We start from the raw sequence: 23,655 nt of genomic DNA, 5'->3' as shown, positions 1-23,655 counted from the left end.
CAGCTATGCGTGCATGATGAGAAGTCCCATTGAAATGGTTGATGTTTTAAATAGGATAAATTTGTTTCAAGAGCTATCAGTGGCCAAATATGATGCCTGGGTAACTTCAGCGGGTGACTCATTCCCTGATTATTTGACTTGACAGAATTGGCTAAATCAGGTTCCGTAGGAGTTAGTTGTCAAACGAGACTTAGATCTGGATAACGGTCTCCCTTTCTCATTTGCTCACGAAGCAGTTAGTGACAAAAGATAAAAATGTAAGGTATGTGTTGATAGCTAGCTGTGGAAAAGCAACCAGGTTTACACTAGAGTGAAAAAGAAAACAACACTCTAAATGTCTCTGTATCACTTAGCCATGCCTGGCTTTTTGCAAAGTAATGTGCCTTTTTCTATTCAGCAGAACAGTTGTGTTGATTGATAAACACATTGTGTAAGCTGAAAGGGCTCTAGACTGATAGGGCCCTTCATAGGATGAAAGGGACTCACGTGCTTTGATAGAAAACTCTCTGATTTTAAGAGTGCCAATTGTTCATTAAGTGAGCTTTTTGACTGATATTTTTTCTTTTGACCAGAAAAACAAAAAAAAGAAAAAACCCTGCAGAGTTATTGAAGGAATGTGGTATATATATTTTAAATACCTCCTGGTTTTTCATTTTGGTGGTGGCTGTTTTTATGATAACCTTATGGGAGTATCTTCATCATCCTTTAAATTCTGAATTTTAAATAAAAACTCACAACTAGCTTCTTCCAAAGGTTCTATGTATACACTTCCTAAGTATTTATCTAAGTAGGTATGAATTGGAAGATTTGAAGCTTTTCTTTTTCCTCCTTGAGAAGGTGAGTGAAGTACTCAGAGCAGGACCACCTGTGCTAAGGAGGTGTATCTTCACTCCATCTTCGGTGCAAGTGCTTAGAACTCTCCAGTGTAGAGATTGTGGAGCAATCCCTGTCCTTCAGGAACTGGTGAATAATAGTCATCGTGCCGCATCGGAGCTCTAGAATATGTGGTACACTTATCTTTGAACCCAGTAATTTCTGACACCTCAAAGCTTGATGATGCATCCATAAGTCAAGAAAAAACTTAGTGGTGTATGTGAGATGATGCCACCTGGACTGGTCAGTTTAAGCCTCTAGGGGAGAGATTTTATTGCCTTTTCTTTAATATCCACCGTGACGAATGTTTGTACTGGTCATGAAACTGACTGGTCTCTATTAGAACTACGAGTGCAGCTCCTTGCATCTGAACTGTCTGAGACAGCAAATGTTAAAAGCCACTGCGGGGTGTGTGGTGTAACACAGCTCCATGTAGTTATCTGCTCTCTGGTATTTTGATTGCCCTTTATTTAGATGATCCCTTTGATCACGAGTAGCACCCAGTGTTTACTTGCATTTAGCTGAGAACGAAGGCATATTTTAAATGACAAAGTAGCAGACTTCAGCATATGGCCAGGGCTGTTGGCTCAACCAACCTGGTTGAGGCTCAGGCTGAATCTCATCTCTGCCATATTGAGTTTGAGGCTGAATTTCCCCAGTTTAAAAGATTTCAGGAGACAAGTATCAGATGATTTGCTTTTTGCTCCCAAGTCTAAGACTATGAATTGGGAGGTGAAGCTTGTTATGTATTTTCAAAGATTTACTGGTTTCTCCTTCACAAACTAGCCCAGTTATATTTTGTCTGGAACAGAATGCTCCTTTAAAACATGCCACAGCATGTTATGCAGTAATTCATATGATCTGTTGATTTGCTGGATAGATGTGAATGTCATAGGCGAGGTTACAAAATCACAGACTGAGGTAGGAAGGGACCCTGGGGGTTCATCTTGTCCAATCCCTGCTGAAGCAGAGGCACCCGAGTAGGGCTTGGTACTTTTCTGTGTTGAACTCCATTGGACTCGGGTCAACGCACCTCTCCAGCTTGTCAGGTCCCTCTGGGTGGTAGCATCACCCCTTGGCTTACCACCCACTCCTTCCAGATTTGTGTCACCTGCAAGCTTGCTGAGGGTGCACTCTGCCCCACTGGCCAGTTCATTAAGGCTGATGAGACTTCGTACTCATGACCAGGCAGATAAACAATGCAGTCAGATTAATATTTGCTTGATTATATGGTATTAAATCTGAAGAAGGAAAAAAAATCCGAACAACTAAAAGCATCATAAATCGAAAGTGAAGGGCTGTGAGCTAAAAGTAGAAGCATGACATTTTCCAGAAGTCATCCTGAGGGAGGCAAAACAACTGCTGCAGAAGTTGATATCTGAAAGAATAAGCAGTGGCTCTTTTTTTTTTTGTTTGTTTATATTTTTAGAACAGAAGCTGAAAACATGAAAACAACTGCCTTGTAGTTAAGGATAGCCCTTACCTGGGCAGCAGTGGGGTCCTTCCACACACAACCTTTATTTATCTCTTTTGAATTTTCTTGATCACTGAATGGGCACAGGTAATTATGAATCTCCTACAGAGGCTTGTACATTTTGTAATATTCTGTTTCAAAATCTAACAGGTTTTTACATAGTATTTCAAATATTTACATAGTATTTAGAACAAACAAACAGGAAAAAAAACCTAGTTCTTGAACTTGTTACATACTTATAAGTGTTTTGTAGTAGTTGTTGGGAGGAGGTTTTCCTTGGTTATCTTCAGCATCACTCAGCCTGTGATGTTGCACCTCAGGCTGATCATGAAAAGAGCGTGTTGCAGAAAAGTACAAGATCCTTTATGCAGTACTGATCTTTTTTTCTGGTGTCTAACAACCAATATTACAACTACAATCCAGTATTATTTTTATCATTAATAGTTTAGAGTGTTGTTCTGCATGATACTGTTCTCAGTTTGTAAGGTATTATCTTCTGAAACTTCACTGCATGAAGCATCTGCTTATGCCACAGCGTGCATGCACACAAATCTAACAAAATATTTTCTTGAGAGCTCTGGCATCCAGAAAGCCAATTTAGGTTACTTCTGTGTGTAGTTCTTTAATCTGTTTTGTTAGGAACGCAGATTACAGAAGTCTTTGACAATGAACAAGTCTTCATCTTCATGGCACACACAGTGATGATGAAGCTCCATCATCACTGTAGCTGTGTAGGCAGCTTTTTCACAGTCTCACCAAAAATAAGCATGAGGTAGTGAACATTCTTACTTGTTGTTAATAAGCATTCAAGACATAGCTTACAGATATTATTTAATTTCATTTATTTTATTTATTTAACTTTTAATACATAGGCTGAATAACTCTGTTCAATTATTTCTTCTGCATGAATTTTTATATTGATGCAACTGAAAACGATTTTGCACAGAAAGGAAGTATATGTAACTGTAGTTCAGATGTAAAGTATCACTTTCACTCAGAGGGTGGTGATGCACTGGAACAGGCTGCTCAGAGACGTTATGGAAGCCCCATCCCTGGAGGCATTCAAGGACTGGCTGGATGTGGCTCTGGGCAGCCTGGTCTAGTGATTAGCAAGACTGCACATAGCAGGGGGGTTGAAACTAGATGATCTTTGAGGTCCTTATCAATCCAGGCCATTCTGTGATTCTATGATTACCTGTAGGATATATTGCTAGGCACGTAACTACAGTGCTATAATTTTGTAAGCCAAGACTTGCAAAATACTAGCTTATAGGTCATCTGGAATGGAGAACAGAAATAGTGTTTCCTTCCACTTCTTATTTTGGTGTGCCCTAGAAACACAGTGGAGGTCTTAAATTTGAATCTAATCTTTCAAGCAGAATTTTCCTGCAGATCTTGTATGTGATTGACGTGTCTTCTTGAGGAAGTGCTTGTATCCAAATTGTCTTTTCTGCTGGAAGGTGAGCAGAATTGAAGACTCTACCAAAACTATTTTTTTCAGAGCACTGGAATAGTAAATAGTTTTGTGTGTTTGTGGAATTCCCCAGTGTGAGTAAATCAGTGCATAGTTCAAAAGAAATGAAGAGTTTGCAGGGAGGGAAGTTGATTCATGCTGTTTGGTAGATGTTACCAGTTTCCTAGCACTTGTTGCTGGGTATAAATACAATACCTGGTAGCAAAATCATTTAGCATTCTTAACTGTGTTGCTGAAATCAGTATGCATATATGGTATGCTCATGGGGGAGTGGCTGGCTTTCTGCTGCCTTCCAGTCTTCAGTCAGAGCTGTCACATATGATATGTTGTAGAAGTTGTCTCTTTTGCTTACATCCACATATTTACTGCAGTGGTACTAAAAGGGTAGTGCAGGATTAGTTCTTTCTCTGCTCTGCTTGCTCATAGCCGGGGCACAGTGTGGTTTCTCTTGTGCCCTGTCTTAGGACCCTCTGCTTTTCAGCAGCTCCCCATCTTGCTGATCATGGATTGCTTTATTATGGCACACTGCTGGCCCATGGTCAGCATGACCAGTTTGGTAGCCTCAGTTTGCCTCTTTTGCTCCATGACATTGTCTCCCACTCTTAAACCACAGCATCCCTTTTGCTTGCAGTTGAGAGTCACAGCCTGGCATCTGCAAGCTGTGCATCCACTTACTGTGGTGTCATCAGCCAGTGACCAATACAGGCAACAGGGTGGTAGATTATTGACAGAAAACAGATTTCTAAAAAAAAATCTTATGGTAAGGTTGTAACGCAAAGGGTTCAAGAATGTTCCAAAAAGACTTGATTACTATCCAGATTTGTAGAAACTGCAAAGCAATTAATACACAAATGGGTAATTATAGGTATCAGAAGGCACCAGCATTACTTGTTCAGAGGGAAAAAAAAAAAAATTGTCACATAGAAAGCAGTAAGCGTGTGTTTAAGTGCAGCCTGTATAATGCTATCTTTCCAAAGGTTTTGATAAGATTATCAAAGGCATTTAAAGAAGCAGAGTTCTCATGCTGTTGGAGGGAAAGTCTTACAGATTAATAATTAGAAAGCAATAAAAATAAACGGTCTCTCAGCAGAGAGGGATTGTCTGTGAAGTTGCTCGAGGATATTTGATGGAATTTTTACTTTTCAACCTTTCTAGCAGTGAGCCAAAAAGTGGCTGAATATGCTGATAACAGAAAATTATTCAAAGCAGGGGAAATTTAGAGCTGACTACAGGAACTTATGGAGGAATTTTAAGGTACCCCATGTTAGATGAAAAAATGAGTGAATTTCCATCACTAGATGCTAACTGCTGTCTTAAAACCCAAAAATTATATCGATGTACATACTGATGAGCCCCAAATTGATTATTTTTTTCAGAAAAGAGCGCTTGATGCTATGGAAACTTCACAAAGCTCAGTCAATAGTAATGAAAGGAAAAAAAGATGCATTGCAATAAAATAAATAAATCTGTGATTTATCTATAGATAAAATTCAGGTCTGGAAACCTCTTTTCAAAAAGGATTTAGCCAAAATGAAAATGTGTAGAGAAAAGCAGCATAATGGATCAAAGGCATCAGTATGACTTCTGTGAAGTGAGAAAGTATATAAACTGATTAGTCTGATTAGACTACTAATGGAGTAGTGATAGGGTTGGTTTTTTTTAAGTCAAAAATCATATGAAGAATGTGGGTTTGGAGTAGTGTTTTCAAATTCTCATAGAAACATAATCTTTCCGCAGCACTTCAGTTCTATGTGAAATAAAGTAGTTTGTGGTTTTTTGTTTGTTTTTTCATTATTAATCAATGTATTAAGATGTGAAACTCCCAGATGAGGATCCTGCATAGGCTGAAGACGTAAGTGGACCTGGGGAAATTTGGACATAATCACAAAGGATCTGTCCACTGTTGACTGTTAAACACAGTAAACCAGGCTCAACTTCCAATAAAGAAAGCCCAAAACCACAGAGTGCCAAAAGCTGGAACAGTGTATTAGGGGCAGATTGCTGTATTTGTTCTCCTCCCCTACATGCCCTCTTTCTGCTGCTGATACTGGAAAATGCAGCACCATCTGCTTTCTGGTTTTGCACACTTCCACTGGGAGGGAAGAGCTCTGGCCCAATGCTTGGGAACTTCATCTTAAATATAGGAAGCCCAGCTATAAATGCCATGTTCTGGCAGCATCCACAAAGATCAACATATGAAGTCCACTTCTTCAGAAATTCTCCTCTGAAGTATTAGTATCAACTTCCTTTTTAAAATGGGAAGACGTCTTAAGATTATTTTACCTTCTGTTTATCTAGTTGGTGTCAAGTGATGAAGATACAATGAGAGTATTTCTAGTTCATATTCTGTGATACAGGAAACAACTTTACTTGCCTTCCTTTACTTTATTTCACCTTTACTCTTATTCTTTCAATAGGCATGTATTTATTTTTCTTTAGATAGTCTTTAAACAAGCAGAACTTTTGATTTATGTGCATTTAATATCATTGGTTTGTAACTTGTCTTATTTGCTGTTTGCACACCAGTAGGGATTATCTTCCTGTTAGAGCTTATCTACAGAGGCTGCTCTGTTTCAATTTTCTCTTTCTTTGCTTCTGTAGGTGAAAAAGTCCACAAGGGAAGGATCCAGTCGAACACACCTAGTGCCACAACCAGGCTTGTCAGTTGGAACACCTCAGGTCAGCCTCCGATTAACAGACAGTAGTTCAAGTTTGAAGGAGATGGATTTAACAGATGAAATCTCCTTTGTTAACAGTGGTGCATTTTTCTTCAGGTTAGTGCTATTTTTTTTTTTTTTTGGCTTTGTATTTGTTTCCTTACTTATTCTGCAGCTGCACCTCCAGCTCTGAGAGTTTTGAACACGCTTTTTTCCATTGATGCACATAAAGTCAGCATGGTGTGGTGTAAGGCAAACTAATATGTGTGTCTCTGTGGAAGTACACATTCCACCAGGTGTCTTATAAAGCTGAGTGTACGCTTTTTTGCCTTTTAAATATAGATTTACATTCGTATGCAGGTGACCTGATTAGTGAAGGAGGGTAGGACATACTAAAGTCAGATACTAGAAATGGCACTGAAGATCCAGTCAGATACTAGAATGGCACAAGATCCAACCAAAACATAGATGTCTTCTATCAGCACTTAAATGTGTTTGATCTGCCTGGTTTAAGTCTTAGCAGAAAGCTGAATTTGTTCCCGTTTTCAATCCAAGAAGGGAAGGGGTTTTAGAGGGGCTTATCTTGCTAACAAGAATGGTGTTCTAGATGTACTGGAGTTGTTCAGACAGGACAGAAAATAGAAGTGTGTCTATAGAGCATCTATTCTGTCTAAAAATGTCTTTCAAAGTCTGTGTAACATATCATGATCAGTTTCGATTGATGACATTTTGGCAATGAGGTGAACAGGTGACTGACAATTAGATTTCTTGTGAAATTCTTTTCTGAACATCAGACTTAACCAGTATCTTTTCATTGTTCTCGGGGTAATGAATTGAGTATTTAATTCCCTTTCCTCTTGTGTCTAGTGTAGAACATCAAGGATTCATGTTACTGTGGGAAATTGCTGTATGCTGCTGAAATATGAGGTTGGCCTAATGTGGGAAGTAGAGTTATGTACGTGTCATGAAACATGACACCGCGGTGTCTCTGCATACCAGGGCAGAGCACAAAGCAGTCACAGTGCTGCCAGACACGTAACTGAGTGGCTTCACTAAGTAAGCAGGAGATGGTGTGCAATTCTCAGCACTCCACTGTGTATTGTGAGGTGTAAAGGGAAATGAAGCACTGGAGAGGTGAAACAAAAGACTGCTGAGTCTCATGTTTAGGAAAGTATTGATGACTTCTTGAAGTGTCTCAAAAAAGTGCGATTCTTTCAGTTGAATGCTTGCCGAAGGAGGTGGTTCATTGTAATAATTCATACTTTCCTGTCAGATATTCCTCCTTAGAAGTGTACTGCTGAAGTTGGGGATAGTTGGACTGATACTGGCACGGGACATCAACTACCAAATGGAATATCTTTTAAGTAGGCAAAAGCTGACGGTTTCTGTGCTCGGTCCTCAGAATGAAAGATATCTGGATCTCTAATTCTACCTGGGAGATCAATAAGCTGTAGAAAGTAATTGTCTTGTAATCCCATGTTGTTCAAGGACAGTGTGGTATCCCTGTCCCGTATCACGGTTGTGTGTTTATCTAACTGGGTTGAGTTTGTATCTGCACTGCTGTTAGCTTCTAGTACTTTTCTCTCAGTGATCTGCTGCTACTGCTGAAATAGGTAGTGCTTGCTGTTATCTATCCAAGTCTAGGACAGTAAGTTATGGAATAGGACAAGCTGCAGAGGAGGAGGCCCTTAATCACTCCACCCCTATGAGGAAGAGTGGCGAGAGGTCTCTAACAGAACTGGGGGGGGGCCCAAGATGTCTGTGCATCCAAAACCTTGATTCCCTGGAGCAAATGTAATGCAATAATACACGAGGAGTGGTTTTAAATGTGCTTTTGGCAGTCTTGTGCCTCTCCTGTGAAATCTAAGCTACTGTATGATATTATCTAGTTATGTTTCAGTGCAAAGCTACATTAGTTTTCACCATTTCAGCAGAAGGACTCTGACATCTGATCTAAACTATAAAGTGCTTTGCAAACATACTGCTAGTCTTGGGGGGGTTCTGTCACAAGGTACTAGCAGTTCTTAAATAAATGTTATCATTGTGTAATTATATGTAATTATCAGATACGTTTTAGTGAAATGACTGTATCTGCTCAGTTATCGTACGATCTTTGTTAGAAATGAATAAAGGTTGTTCTTGGCAATGATAATCTTTTGCTGTTTCATGAAAATGCTTGTGGTTTGTTCCTGTTCTGAGCTCAGATACCGTGATATGGGTGGGTTAGAAGGGGATGAAGGGTTACAATAGAACAGTAGATGCAGAACTCTACCTTTACACCCGTGAGCCTGCTAAAAGTAAGGAACCAACCACGCACAGGCCTGTAAGGCCCTCCCCAGCAATAACTGTAACAGGTCTGTCATTTTCAGTCACTTTCATTTGACATTAGGGAATAGGTATACCGGGAGAAAATGAGAGTTCGAGTTGTTTAGTAATGTTTAATACTATTTATAATGTCTCTCTGCATGTGTTTTATACAGCTGACCTTAGAAAGGTGTTCTGTATAGTAAGTAGCAGCTACAGTTGCGACTATATCTTCTAGAATGGCTTATCTTTGTATTAATGTTGAAAGAGATGCATTATGCCTCTTTACAGGCATGATATTCCTCACTGCAGAAATTTTTGATAATGCTGTTGTCATTTGAAATATGAGAAATATCAGTTGCAGTCGTGTTCTAAATCATAAGATCTGTCTCCTGCTTATTACTTGATCTTAAGAAAATATTATAAAATTGGTATGTTGGTTTTTTGTTTTGAGTTTGTTTGCTTTTTGAGCAGAATAGGTAGAGTAATTGTATGTACCCATAATCCCCACTAAAACATGATGCATGTGATCTCTTGAGAATTACATTATTATAGCTGTGTGCGAAGCGGAAACGGCTAATTATGTAGTAGCAAAAACTTGGAGACAGTCTTAGAGGAAATCCCAGAAGATTAAGGGAAGAAAATAAGAAGGGATAGGAGGGACATACTGGGAGGAGCAATCCTTGAGAGCAGCCCTGCAGAGAAGGACCTAGGAGTCCTGGGGAATGAGAAGCTTAACATGAGCCAGCAGTGTGCTCTTCCAGCTAGGAAAGCAAATGATATCATGGGCTCCATCAGAAGAGGGGTGGCCAGCAGGGACAGGGAGGTGATTGTCTCTCTCTACTCTATCCTCATGAGGCCCCAGCTGGAGTACTGTGTCCAGGTCTCGGGCCCCCAGTACCACAAAGACAGGGTGCTGTTAGAGAAGGTCCAGAGGAGAGCTACTAAGATGATTGAAGGGCTGGAGCACCTCTCCTATGAAGACAGGCTGAGGGAGCTGGTCTTGTTCAGCCTGGAGGAGGGAAGGCTGTGGGCTGACCTCATTGCAGCCTTTCAGTACCTAAAGGGAGCCTATGAACAGGAGGGGAGTCAACTTTTTACAAGGGTAGATAATGGCAGGACAAAGAGAAATGGTTTTAAGTTAAAGGAGGGAAGATTTAAGTTCGATAATGAGGGGGTAGTTCTTCACCAAGACAGTGGTAAGGTACTGGAACAGGCTGCCCAGAGAGGTTGTGGGTGCTCCATCCCTGGAGGTGTTAAAAGCCAGGTTGTATGGGGTCCTGGGCAGCCTGGTCCAGTATTAAATGGGGAGGTTGGTGGCCCTGCATGTGGCAGGAGGGTTGGAGCTTGATGATCCTTGAAGTCCTTCCAACCCAAGTCATTCTATGATGATTTTATGATTCTGTGTGCCTAGAGGTGCTAAAACTTCAGTACTTTGAGTAAGAAGTTCAAATGTATTTTATTTCAGGATATATTAAGATTTAAGTGAATACAAAGGTAGGAGGGCCTCTTACAAACAGTGCTCTTAGCCTTTCATGCTACAATTCATTTAACAGCAAAGAATAGTGAAAGCTTTTAGGCAGGAGGCTTCCTGCAGACCAAGTGCAAGGCAAGAGATTGCTGATGGCAAGCTGAAATGGCTTTCCCAGTGCTGGCTCAGAAGTGACAGGCGCTTGCTGTCTACAGACTTTTGTCTTCATTGCCCTAATATTTTTGCCACAGAAGGGGTGGTAAAATGGGCTTTGCTACATACTGGCGTTCTTGCACGTAATGGAGCAGGCCTGGTACTGTTTTCAAGGAGGATTTCTCTGTGGGAGGGTACCTTGCTGTTTGTCACGTTGTTGGGCCCTGTGCATGCTCCCTAGGTGTAATAATTGATCTAAGGAGTGCTACCACATACCTTACCTTGCTGGTAATCACCGGGTGCTGTGAAATCAGTGTGTGTATGGCGGACAAACTTTGTGAAAAACACTGTGCAGATTCTGGGAGCTGAAGCACTAGAACAACCACTGCAACCATTCAGTAAACAATCCGCCTTCTCCAGTACCTTCTAGCCATCTCTTTATGTGCCAAAGATCATAAATTCCTGTTTGCAACTGCAGACACAGCTGCAACGAGATTTGCCAGCACAGATAACCTTTGTTGGCTTACTAGCATGTGCGGATTCTTTGAGACATATGTTTACATTAACCTTTTGTTCACAAAGATGCTTATATCTGGCCTGTGTTCTGCAAATGCATTGATCCCATGCTGTGTTGTCCTCCTTAAAATTAAGGGTGGGTTTGTGTACACTTGCTGTGCCCTCTTCTTTATGAGACTGCATGTTCTAGCTGTTAATTAGCTGAGGTATGAAAACACATGTATTTGTACACTGAGAAGTTTGTGCTTACTATAAACACTTTCCCTGTTTGCTGGCTTTCCTTTTAGCAGCTGCGGTTTAAAACCAAGGCAAGCCAAAACGTACCATTATTCTCTGGCATGTGATAAGAACTTGGGTTCCTGTTGTTGCCAGAAAAAATCAAGCAGGGGGGCTGGTGTTTGTTTAGCTATTTTTGTTTAGGCTTGGGGTTTTTGCAGCCTGTCATGGCAGTACATTCAGTCCCTATCCAAAGTAATAATTTGCCTTATCACTCGGGAGCCTTGCTGCCAGGTTTACATACATACAGGATTGCAGCCAACAGACACACAGGACTGCCTTCTGAAAGACCCAGATTCTTCGAGAAAACTGCTCAGGAAAGGAACAAAAGTCTAGAGAGAGTTTGGTGGGGAAGTGGTGAGTGCGGTTACTTTCTAGATGGCTTAGCAGCAGTCTCTGATGCACCCTGCTCTACCCTCACTGGGGACTTTTTCACTGTAAGATCTTAGTGCTGTTTGTCCCTTTCTCTCCTTAGGTTGTGTTGAGTTAGTTTTTTCCAAGCTGACTCATTTAACTTTAAAAGTACGTTTGTCTCCACCCTCCTGTGCAATCAATTCCATTCTTTCTTGCATTGTGAGATGCTGGCACTAGGAACTGTATTACATAATGAGTTGTTAAGAAAAGCTTTCAGTTTTCTAAAAACACAGCCACAAAGATGTGTGATTTATGTTTCTCTCCAAGGTAGGTGACTGTGAGTGGTGAGTCAGGGTGTGGTGTCAGCTCTTCCTCAGTTCTTCTCTGCTGTCCGTGTAATGACAGACACAGGAACATGTAATTATGTCGATTTTTTTCCCATGCAAGTCACCTGGGTGGATTTCAGTTTACTTTTTCAAGTATTTGCACCCTGCACAGGTTACTGATTTAGATTAGGCTTTACCCATTAGGTATCTTCCTATTTATGTCATTTTATTTCTGCCTCTGTATACAAGATTTACCTGGTGACAAATAATGGTTTGTGGGATGGAGAACATCTTGCATCTGATCCCCTGACCTTGCTACAGAAGTAGAAGTTCATTTTGGAAGCAGCAAGAATCATAAGCCAAAGGTCCTGACCACTGATCCGTATAAAAAGCAGCTCTTAAATGCCATAAAACATATAGGGAAAAAAACTTCTTTCAGTTGATAAGCAGAGTGTATTAGCTTTTCCTATTTCCTGGGACAGCATTCAGCAGCCTTAGAAACCAGAAAGGGACTACTGTAAGTTCAGTTATTGAGGAATAACCTGAATTCTCCCTGGAAAAAAAAAAAAAAAAAAAAAAAAAAGCCTCCCTTCACATATCTCAGGTGTTGCCCTAGCAGCCAGAAGGATTATTTATTTTGTCATCTTGTTCAGTTCTTTCTTATCTGCTTTTGTGGTGATAAGGAAGTCCCTTCAGTTCATGAGGCTGGTACCTGTTAATGGTTCTTGCAGTACAGAAGGGGTTGGCAATTTTGAGGTCCTCTTCAAACAAGAAGATCAGTGACCTCTTATGGAAAAACACACCATTGATAACAAGGAATGTAAGCCTGCTTTGGAAATTGTTTTGTCTTCTGTATTTGTGTTTCAAAAACAAAACACCTGTCACTATCTCTTTTACTAGTACCTAGGGAAAAGGTGGAACCTGTGCACTGTGGCTTTACATACTTGTAGTGCAGTGAGTGAGCAGTTCCCTTTGCTATAGCTTCTTCAGCCTGTCTCCTAGTGTGCCCGGTGCATTGTTTGGCTAAGGAAGGTCATCACAGCATGCCTCGTTTCCGGTAGCTTTGCAAAGCAAGCAGTTTTCAGTCACCTGAAGCTTTGAGGTGCTCCTTCCCGTTCTGCTTCCCACTGGGGACCTTGGCCTACTTCCTGCAGGCAGGCTGCAGGAAGATCAGCATACAGAGGTCAGCAAGTTCTCAACCAGGCTTGCTTGCTGTTGCAGTTTCCCGATTCAGCTCAAACAATCATGCGTGTGGACACTTTGTTCAGCACGTTGCCCTGTAGGCTGGTGGAGTTCAGCAGTGACTTCCCATTACACGCACATTTTTTAATCAAATTGGTCTGCTGTCTGTCTAGTAAGAAAAAACTGGAGGTGGCAAGGTAGTGATGTCATTCAGTGCCCTTGTCATCTTGCTTGCAGGTTTGGTGTTGTAAAATTCTTCTCTTTCATGGTCAGATTTCCTTTCATTTTTTTTTCTGCTGTGAGGAATAGGATTTCTGAATAACTGCTTATCTGCAGATTGCACTTTCTCTCATTGGCTCCGTGCCTTTCTCCTGGTTTGAAAGTGCTGCAGTTGGAGTGTGAAGGTAGTTCTGTTTCTGTACTAAAGTATTCTCTGGCATTCTGTGTGTGCAGGAAGCAGTGCAGTTCCACTAGGGATAACTCCAAAGAGAAGCCACTAGGTGATTACAAAGAAATTACAAGGGCTGTCAGGTACTGACAATTTCTACTTTGTCAAGACTGCTGGAGGCAAGAGACTCAACCAGTGATTCCTCACTTCCTTTCACAGTCTCCAAGCTCGCAGAATGGCGAAGTTTTGAGTCACATGGGGAGGGATTAGTAGCTCATAAAGGTAACATTTTTATTGTTGTGCATTAGGGTTAGGACTCACCTAACTGCAATGAAACAATTACTCTGTTGGGAGCAATGCTCCTATGTTGCTATATCAATTATAGGTGCTTCCTTAAAAAAAAAAAATAAATCCAGAAAGCATTAAATTGGAAAAAAATAAAGATAAAATAAAAATTTGAATCAAGTGTTCATCATTCTGAGAGGGCTAGTGAGCATCATACAAAGTAAGGGAAGCATCCTCTAAGCTCCTGCTAGCATTCCACTTGATTTATGTGTTTGGGTTGAACAATGTAGATTTCTTTTTCTCCAGCTCTGTACAGGTGGGTTCAACATTTGCAAGCTTATAGCCTTTCTCATGTTGTTCTGGATGTTTCTGATACCTAAATAAGGACTTACACTGAACATTTTTATTCTGTTCATTATCCACTCCTAACATTATGCAGACTGGCCTGCAGCAGAATAGGAGCATGTTTGCACAGCTTGGGCACATATGGAGTGGTTAGTTGCAAAGCTGGTGATGCATATGAGGGGTACATCTCATGTACTGTGCTGCTGGTGAGGTCGCTTGAGCCCAGCATCATTGTATCAGGCTGCACACAAACAATATTTCATGCCACTTGATATACATGTACCTGAATACAGGAAAGAAACACAGGACAGGCCTGAGAGAGCTGTTGTCCAGGCAAAATGGAGTCAGGCTGATATAGACCTGGTCAGAATTGTCCTCTAGCCAGGATCTCTCTTGCTTTCATGGCAGATGTGTCTTCTAGCTCTAGACAGAGATCATGTTATTCTCACCTAGCTCACTCCATACCAGTCAGTCTCTTTTGCCAAGTCTCAGCCCAGACATCACTTCCTATCACCTGTCTTGTGTGTCAGAAGGGCTCTTGGGACACTCTTGCAAAGCAGGGATTCCTTTCTGTTATGTCACGGGTCCAAGAAGAGGAGTTATTTCCAGAAGGTTTTTTGGAGGGTAACTCTGCCAGACTGCCTTCCTTGCCAACAGGGAAGGTTGTTTATCTTTCAGTGAAGTAAAAAGCCACGTTGACCAAACATGAATTGTGAGCACTGCTCCTGTGCTTTATTCAGCCTCAGCAGTTTGAAGTACCATACCATTCTGCAAAACCATCAGCCTCTCCCCTTCTTTCCAACATCATCTCAGCTGCTTCTTGGTCTCGAATTCATGTTAATGATCTGACAAGAAACCAGCATCCCATTTGAGTAGCAAAGGCGGTTTGTTCCCCAACTAAGATACGATTGCAAGCTATCTGGACCCTGAATATACCTCGGAAGACCCAACACATTAGATTAGCTGAGATTTGGAAAAAGCCTACATTGAAAATAATGCGATAGAAGATCAGACTTCTGCTTGTTTACTTGCTTTTCCACGCTTTGGCACTTAAACTAACAGGTGCAAGGGAAGGCTCTACTGACCTGCTGTACAGCACACTTTACCCTGTTCCCACAGCACATTAGCTGGCACAGCCAGTCATTACGTGATGCTTTCACTGAAAACCCTTTAGGAACCTGCTCCCCGTCCTCCCCCTTCTCCAGGACGGAAGCCAAAAAATAATTTCTGGGCTATCCCATGGGGAGAGAGTCTTTAGAACAAGTCCAAGCGGCTGGCAGTGGGTGTGGCAGTGCTTACAAAGGACATTGCTGCTTAGTAGAGAGCTGCCACAGCAGCTAACCCAGGGCTCCTGGGAGCTCGGGATGTCCCGTTCTGTGGGAAATGTGCTGATGTGCTTATCTCTTGGCTGAGGTGAGGAACTCTGAGAAGCTTCTTTTACTTTCCTCCTTTTCCAGCAAGTTTGAGAAGTCTTAGTATAGGCATGGAGATGCCATCCTTGAGTGACTGGTCCTTTCCTCCTTGGAATTGAAAGCAGTTTTCATAACGACTTTCTCAATTAGATAATGCTATGATAGAATGCATTTGAGACTGTGAAAAGTATGTACGTTGACTCTGCTTTTTTTCCTGTTCATTTCCTTACTACAGTAGCTCAGCACAGAATGCTGACCAGAGATGTGTTCTATGCTCATTATTTAATACTTTTAGTAGAAATTATGGATTTTTTAAGAGATTTTTGAAATGGGTAATTTGGACTATTTAAAGGAATACTTCTGTAACAAAGGACCAAACGATCACTCTTCCTCATTAATTATACCCATAGAATCCCATATTATGTGGAAAAATTTAGCCAGAGATGAAAACTAAAGTGATTCCCACTAGTTTGACAGCAGACAATAGAGTCTGCTATAAACCCATTATTTTCTCATCCCCTATAAGTGATGTCTAAATAACTGTCTGCAGTCTGTTGCTGATATTGAGCTCTTTTACTCTGTCTTAACTGACTAAAAAGCCCAAGTAAGAATCCAGATAAACCACAAAATCGACTGATTATACATTAAAATGTGCCAGAATGTTCTCATAATTCACAGCACGTGTTTCATTTGAAGAGAATGAATGGCAGAATCTGCTCATTTATACAGTTTTAGGGTCAAAAGAAAACAAAATAAAATTCCAACGTAATTTCTGCAGGTGAGAGAACCACAGCTCATTCTAATTTGATTGCCACCTCAATTCAGTTGCTGTGGTTGCAATATAACATTTGTTTTAGCCCTTTTTTGTCCATTCTTCGTTCTAAAATTCCTCTTGGTAGAGAACTTGCCATTGTGTTTGATAATTTGTGTCAGTAGTTAGTCGTCCTTACTGTTTAAAAATGTCTCGTTTCTAGTCATAATTTGTCTATCCTTGATTTCCAGCCAATGGATCTCATTCAACTTTTGAGTGGTAGTTCAAATATTAACATTTCCTGCCTGCATACATAGTCTGTTTAATTGAGAAGCACTAAATGTGTGGGCGTTTGTTTTTGCATTCCCTTTCTGGGTTGTCTCTGAGCACTCTTCTGGTTTTCACAACTTGCTTGCGAATGGGAATTCCTGAACTGAACGGAGCCTTCATTAGCAGCCACACGAATAACAAACAGATAAAGAAAACAGCCTTTCCATGTGGCCATCCGTGTTGATGTACACATGAATGATATTAATTTCTTCAACAAAATATTCACTGAGAGCTTGTGTGGAAATGCTGCTCTGGCATGACGTTGTATCCCCCTGATAATGCTGAGCATTCCTAATCCCAAATTTCACGCCTATATCATTGAAGTTTGCACACAGCACGCAGACAGAACCACCAGTATTATTTTGTGTTTTATTTCTGTTCATTGATAAAATTAGTAGGCGAGATAGGGCTGGATACTAGCCTTGAAAATTCAGTTAGTACTCACTCACTTTGAGAGCGTTGCCGGTTGCCTATTCACTGAATTTTATTTTTGACAGATTAGTTGTTCTTTCTTCCCATTCCTGCTCTTTTTCCCATCTGTGCTTTTTTGGATAGGGTCTATTTAATCATCTGTCTGCTTTGTTTGGACATGAAAAGCTACGGTTTCCAAATATGGTTTTTATTTACTTGTGTCTTGCTTATTCCATATCTGCACACAAATCTTTTGGTCTACAGGAAGTTTTCCAGAGGATTTTGCATTTGTAATTCCTGTTGTTTATACGCACAGATATTTTTAAAAGAAAAATGCTTGTATCGATTACCACACCTTGGCTGTGTAAATGGTGGCATTAGTGGTATTTTGAAAAGTATGTTCTTTAATTTTTAGCCTGTTTAAGATGTGCTTATATCTTCGCTTTTTTGCTTTGCATTTTATGTTTCTGCAAGGGGGAAATTATTAATGTACCTTAGTAAGTACTGGAGGAATACACTGGCATTGAGAAGACCTCCTGCACCTTAAATAATTGATGATTTTATCAGACCAGGCAAGATAATTTTTTTTTTTTAAATAATATTTAATTTGTGCATGACAGTGAAGTGAGCCACGGGATAACTGCTTTTCAGAAGGCAGACACAGCCACATCTCCATAAAATCCATTAACTAAATCAGGTATATTTCCAGTCTGCTGCTACTTTGCTGGTCGCAAATTCTCTTTTTCTGTTGCTTTATATGCTGAGAAAGTTACTCGTTGTGCAGCAGTGTATGGAAAAGAAAGAAAGAAGAGAAAGCATTTCTATAATGATGATTGATTGGACACTTCCCTTCCAAAAGTGTGTTCATTCACTGATGACAGAAGAGAAAGGTGATTATTCATCTTTAGTTCCAGCCAGTATATACTTTTTTTCTTTCTTGAATCTCGGTAATAAATCTTCAAATCAAATACTGTGAATCCAGATGGTGCCTTGCCCAGGTGCTGAAGTGTAGTGACATGTGTTGGCATTTTGGGAAGGTCTAATCATGTTTATTACCATTTGTTATCTGTTTTCCTGAAATAGTCAAAGCACATTAGGGAATGTGGAGTCCATTGAGAGGATGCTGTGCCTGTCCTGCGACCATTTTGTGACCTACTATGCTTACTTTATTTTCTGGAGCATGATTTTCTGTAGGGTGAGAACTGCATGGGAATGGTGGCTTCTTTCCATTCTAAGCATTTGATGATACACTGTTGGGATGAGTCCAGGTTTAAAAGCCTCCAGTGGGGATGGAGAAGGGTATGTGGCTGTATCCTCCATATGTTTATTTGGTGGCACCATAAACAGCCACTGTAGTGAATTGTAGCTGCCAACAATTTTTGCTTTCTGAGCAAGCAGTAGGGATATAAGAATTGCATACAACTTGCAGAAGAAATTTTGTTTTCCGTCTTTGACATGGGAAAATAAATTTAATGAGTACGTACAATCAAATCCCAAACAAAATGTTGCATAATCCCAGGTTTCATATGTGAGAATCCTGTTTGAATTATGCAAGAGGGCAGGGGGAAGGGTAGTAATCTTTACCTATGTCCAGTGGCAAGTTAGCTTTGGCATAAAAACATCTGCAGAAGGAAATGGAATTGTTTGGAGATAAGATCGCAGTGTTCTGACAGCTTTTATCTGCTTACTGTGTGCCACAAATACATTGCTTGTGGTCTGTACACATGAATGGCACAGGTGAAGTAGTAAGGAATTCTGTGCTGTTTCAGCACGGTGACAGATTCAGAGGGAACTGATGCAAGGTGATGAGCACTTGTAGGCTTCTTCCTGCTGTTTGAGGTGCAGGTAGCACTGATGTCACGAGTGGTTGGCCTTTGTGCCCCAAAATACTTTTTTAACATTTGATCCCTTTGATATTGAGAACCTTTTACACTTGTAGCTCCTCCAGAAAGAGGAGCTCTCCACTCCTGGGAAACCAGCAGTGCTACCAAAAGTCCATCAGATGCATTTTTCATTTTTTGGTCTCCTTGTTTTTAGTGGCTATTGAAACTGCATGCCTGAGGGTGTGCAGGGAACGGTGTGCTACGATACTACTTTGTCATGATGTTTTCATCAATATTGAAGGTGCAATTAAGGAAACAGAGGATAAAACAGGAAGCCCATTAAGGGGACCTCAAAAGAAGAGAACAGGAATGGGAAGTTGATTTGACAGTGTTGATGGCATAGGGTGCACTGAACAATGTCAGTGTTTTCCCAAGGCATCTGGTTTGTCTTAGCACAGTGCCAGCAACTGACTGTCACTGATGCTAATTCATAAATTAATATTTCTGGTTATTATAATGCCTCTTTTTGCTAGAGAATTTTTTATTGTGGATGTCATTTTTAAGTTCATTTATACAAGCAAGTTACATGGAAGGTGAAACAAAATAGCTAGGAAATAAACTGAGAGCACAGCAGCTATTAGAGTTATCTCACTTGAATTTGCTCAGCAAGCTGCTCCAGAGAACCTGCTTCCTTCTCTACTCCCTGGGTCCTTCATTAAATGTTTTTGGTTTTTTTTAAATTAGCATTCTCATGGTAACATTCAGTTTACAGAAGTGTAATAAACTTCTGTAAACTGTGAGTGTATAAAAAAAGGCTGGCCAGGAAGGGAGTGATTTGATTTATCATCAAACTGTGAAACAGTACAAGGTGCTTTTGTTTTATACTGAAGCACTTTTGTCTATCAGAGCAGAATCTTTCTTGTATGATTTTAGTTGTTTAAGCACGCTTACAGCACATTTAATTTAACAGGAAGTCATGAAGATATTCATTTAATTGACACAGATAAGAGCAGGCCAGATCTCTGATGGCAGAGTGCTTTATCAGCATTGCTGACTTTCCAGAAAAAAAAGGGGCCCTTTGCTGTGCTTGGCATGACTGTGCTGCAGCAGAACAGGCTTGTGCTGAGGCAGTGGGCAGAAGCATTACTAATGCACTTCTCCCAGTGAGCCTGCTGACAGAAGCAAATATTAAACAGTTCAGCATACTGAAGCAGAGCCACTTCTCAATTGACCTCCGTGTTTCTACTCCATGCCCTGCTTTCTGAGGCTGCAGCTACCTGCTGCTTTTCCATTGAAGATACAGAACACTCCTGCCTCCTGCTGAGAAAGGACAAGATCTGTTAGACATCCCTGCAAAATGTCCTTCTGTTAATCTGTGAATGCCTGCAGTTTCTCTGGAAAGCTGCTGTGGCTCTCGCATCGTTCTCATGACCTACATCTGTATGGAAATCATAAATGTCCAGGCACTAAGCTCTTGTCACAGCTTTCCCCCAAGCCAGTGCCAGTCCTCCATGGTCTGGCATTGGAGGTGGGTGTGGTTTTTAATATGGACTTGAATTTTAGAAAATTGGTGTGTCTGGTTGGTATGGGAATTAACCACTGGATTTTTACCACCTAAAATGGTGAAAGGCTCCATTCTCTTGTCCCTCCTCATCAGTTTGGGATTCTCCCCAATACTGATACTGATAAAGTAACATTGTTCAGCAGCAGAAGTGTTTGTTTGATGCTAGAGCAAGTTGAAGGTGATTCCTTGGATTTTTTTGGGTAGAGGAGGTTCAAAGGTAAAACATGAAACATTGGGTATGCCCCTTTAGAATCCATCAAACATTGAAGTGCAAGACCTTGCAGATTTTTTTGCTGTGTGTTTTCCAAGGCTGCTACGTCACCGAGGAGCTGGAATGTGGCACACCATTGCAGAGTGTTCCACTAATTTCTACCAGGCAAAATGGTTTGATTCATTGACTCAGAGCAGTATTTGGTCAGCAGCCACTGATCCTTAAGAGACAGTAGTTCTTGAGGCTCTCCCGCAGGGAACATCAATAATGTAAGTTCTGCTTCTACAATGCTACCATTTAATTTCAAATGGTAAAGGAAGCATTCTCATACAGTGTAGGAGCGTGTGCCAGCAGAGCAGCTTAAAGAGGCAATTGCTGCTTTGGGCAGTGGGAGAGTAGGAATAACCCAAACTGTTGTAACGTTCGTCTCGTGAGATCAAGCAACTTATCCCGCACTGGGGTACGCAGCCACCCGGAGCTTGACCCCCCGGCACGCGTTCCTACGAGCATGCAGGGCTGGGGCGAGGCCCGTCCCGCCGGCAGCTCTCCCACCCACGCCGCAATGCAGCGGCGTTTCCAGGCCCCGGTCCTTCACGCGGGCCTCGCCTCGCCTCCTCCGGCGCGGTGCCACCTATGGGCAGGCCCGACGGCGAGCGGGGGCCGGGCCGGGCCGCTCTGCAGCGGGGCGGGCCTCGGGAGCGCCAACCCGAGGCCGGCGGCCCCTCGCCCCTCCCCGGGGCCGGGCCGAGCCGCCGGCTCCCCGCGGCCAGGCGCTGCGGGCGGGCGCGGCCGGCAGAGCGGCAGTGGAGCAGCCCCATGGCCAGCATGGCCTGCGAAGTCATGCCCCTGCAGAGGTACGTGTCCGGTCTGCTGCGGGGGGAGCCGGCCGTGCCGAATGAGTGGCTGTGTTAGGGAGGCGCCGGGGGGAGTGCGTAACGACGAGGGGCTGCGGGTGTGGGAGGCTCGGCGTGCCCGCGGCTCTCCCCGTGCCTGCGGCTCTCCCCGCGGGGCTGCACGGGGTTGGGCGGTCTGGCCCGGCGGAGCTCCGGGGCGCGAACCCTTGGGGTTGTCGCACACGCAGCGCGCGGTCCGTCCGCGCCTCGAAAACACGGCAGAGAGGTTCGGTTTTTGGAAGAAGGCTGTTTTGTTTCCCCGGTGCTGGGACACGCCTTCCTTCAGCACCAGCTGTGAGCGCGGAGCTGCGCTGTGCGTGTGCCGGGCGGGAACGGATGGCTGCGGAGAGGTGCTGGCACGGCAGCGCCCGGAGCCGCCTCAGGGCCAGGGCAGCGTTTGCCGGGCTTCAGCGAGACCCTGCGTGGATTGCGATGCATCTTTTGATTCTCAGCGTCACGCACGCCTCCCTGTTGCCGGGCGAACGCCGATCTCTCCGCAGCTTGCAGAGCGGTCCGTAAGTGCTTCGGCACGCCTTTTCAGCACCACGGCCGTACCGCTTCAGCAGAGCCGTGAAGTTGCTGTTTACTTGTAAAATAACAGCTGGAATTGCTGCCCAATCTGTTGTTATCTTGGTGTCCTCTGCAGATGGATGTGGAGAAAGTCTGTTGTGCGGGAATGCTGTTGCAGAGTTCGTTCCGTGTTGATGACTACAGGGAAACAGAAGTACAGTTTAAATGTCTTAAAGAAGCAGTCATAGCCCATCGTGCCTATTTGCAGGGCCAGCTCACGTCATACTTTTAACTATTTTGGCTACTGTACGCAGAGGCAGAACAAGTGTTTGTTACCGTGCTCCCAAATGCGTGTATTCAGTCCAGGGGGAGATAAGTTTCCAAGACAGCCTTAATTAAACACTTTGGGGTTTGTTGTTGCCAGAGTTAACCCTTGATCAATTAGAAGTGCATGCTGCTTCAAAACTGAATATTTGTGTTGACTCCCATTAAAACCTAATCATGGTTCAGAGTTATCATGATTTTGCAGCTAGAAAGAAATAGCGTATGTGCAGCGTAGTATACTAATATAGTATATTAGTGTATGTACACTGTACTTCCAACAGCTAATTTTTTATTTTTTTATTTTTTTTTTTTGAGGTGAAGCACAGGCTGCTGGAATCCCTTTCCAGCAGTATTCTGCAGGTTGCACATTTCCCCATTCTTTCTCTTAGAACATTGTCTCCTCCTTGTTGAGTGCATTTTTTTGCTGTTGAGGAGGCTCTTGCTCTGGGGCTTTTTCTCTGCTTCAGGAAGGCAGATCCTTGGCAGTCTGTATGGTTCTTTGAGACAGGTAGAGCTGCTGCTGCACTGACAGCTGGCTGTGTACAGTGCCCACTGCTTGTCTCCTAAGCAGATCTACCATGTTGTCTGTAAGCCGTGAGTCTGTCTACCTGAATGTCACATCATGTGCTTGTATAGAGACATATGCACTATACTGTGTCATTTTATTCTTTATATAGATGTCTGTGGAATGGCACATGAAGGGACAGTGTAGCCAGCTGCGAGGGAGTGACAATAGGGCTTCAGGGTTGTGTTGTATTGCACAGGAAAAGGCAGAAGGCCAAATGTATTGAACCCTTTCCTGAAATAGGTACTGTGTTGCCTAAGCACTGTAAAAGGCACCTTAAATTGCACTCTGAGTTCCTGATTTTCCAATAACCTCTCCACAAGCAATTGTCTCTTTTTTTACAAATAGATTATTGTGTTTTCTGAATGGCAGCTAGCTCTGTTTAATAACCTGGATTCCTAGTTAGAGCATTAGTAACACTGTTAATGTGTATTTGAGTTCGTTTACTCTAGCTCAGTGTGTTGCAGGTTTAACAAAAGCCGTGTGAAGCTGAAACCTGTGGCTGCCTTTAAAAGTTGCATCTGTCAGTTTCTGTAGGAGATAAGAATCCAGGTACATGCTCAGGCCTTGCTTGTGTCCAGTGGTTCTCTTGCTTTGCACTTTGCTCAAATTGATGGCTAGGACAAATGAAGCCATTGCAAACGTTTTTATATTTTGCATCTGATAGAAGTAGGGGAGTGTGCCTGGTCTGCTTCTCGTTTGTACAACAGCAGTTGTCTGCATGGGCTGCCTCGTATGCAGCCAGTGTTGGGGTTGTGGAATTCACCAAAGTGCTTTGTTTCC

At 42.3% G+C, this 23,655-nt stretch overlaps 1 protein-coding gene across 1 annotated transcript in view; it reads left to right on the top strand.

Moving 5' to 3' along the window:
- The window catches only part of FAM13A (family with sequence similarity 13 member A), a gene marked incomplete at both ends in the record, with an annotated part of 113,110 nt that overhangs the window by 37,205 nt on the left and 52,250 nt on the right, over positions 1-23,655 (top strand). Inside the window, one exon of the mRNA XM_079535110.1 lies at positions 6,423-6,595. Coding sequence (XP_079391236.1) covers positions 6,423-6,595 — 173 coding nt within the window. The remainder of the gene's footprint in view (positions 1-6,422; positions 6,596-23,655) is intronic.

Source organism: Tetrao urogallus (genome assembly GCF_951394365.1).
Source record: "Tetrao urogallus genome assembly, chromosome: 4".
In the NCBI taxonomy this organism is placed as follows: Eukaryota; Metazoa; Chordata; class Aves; order Galliformes; family Phasianidae; genus Tetrao; species Tetrao urogallus.
This window is presented reverse-complemented; position numbering and strand designations above follow the sequence as displayed.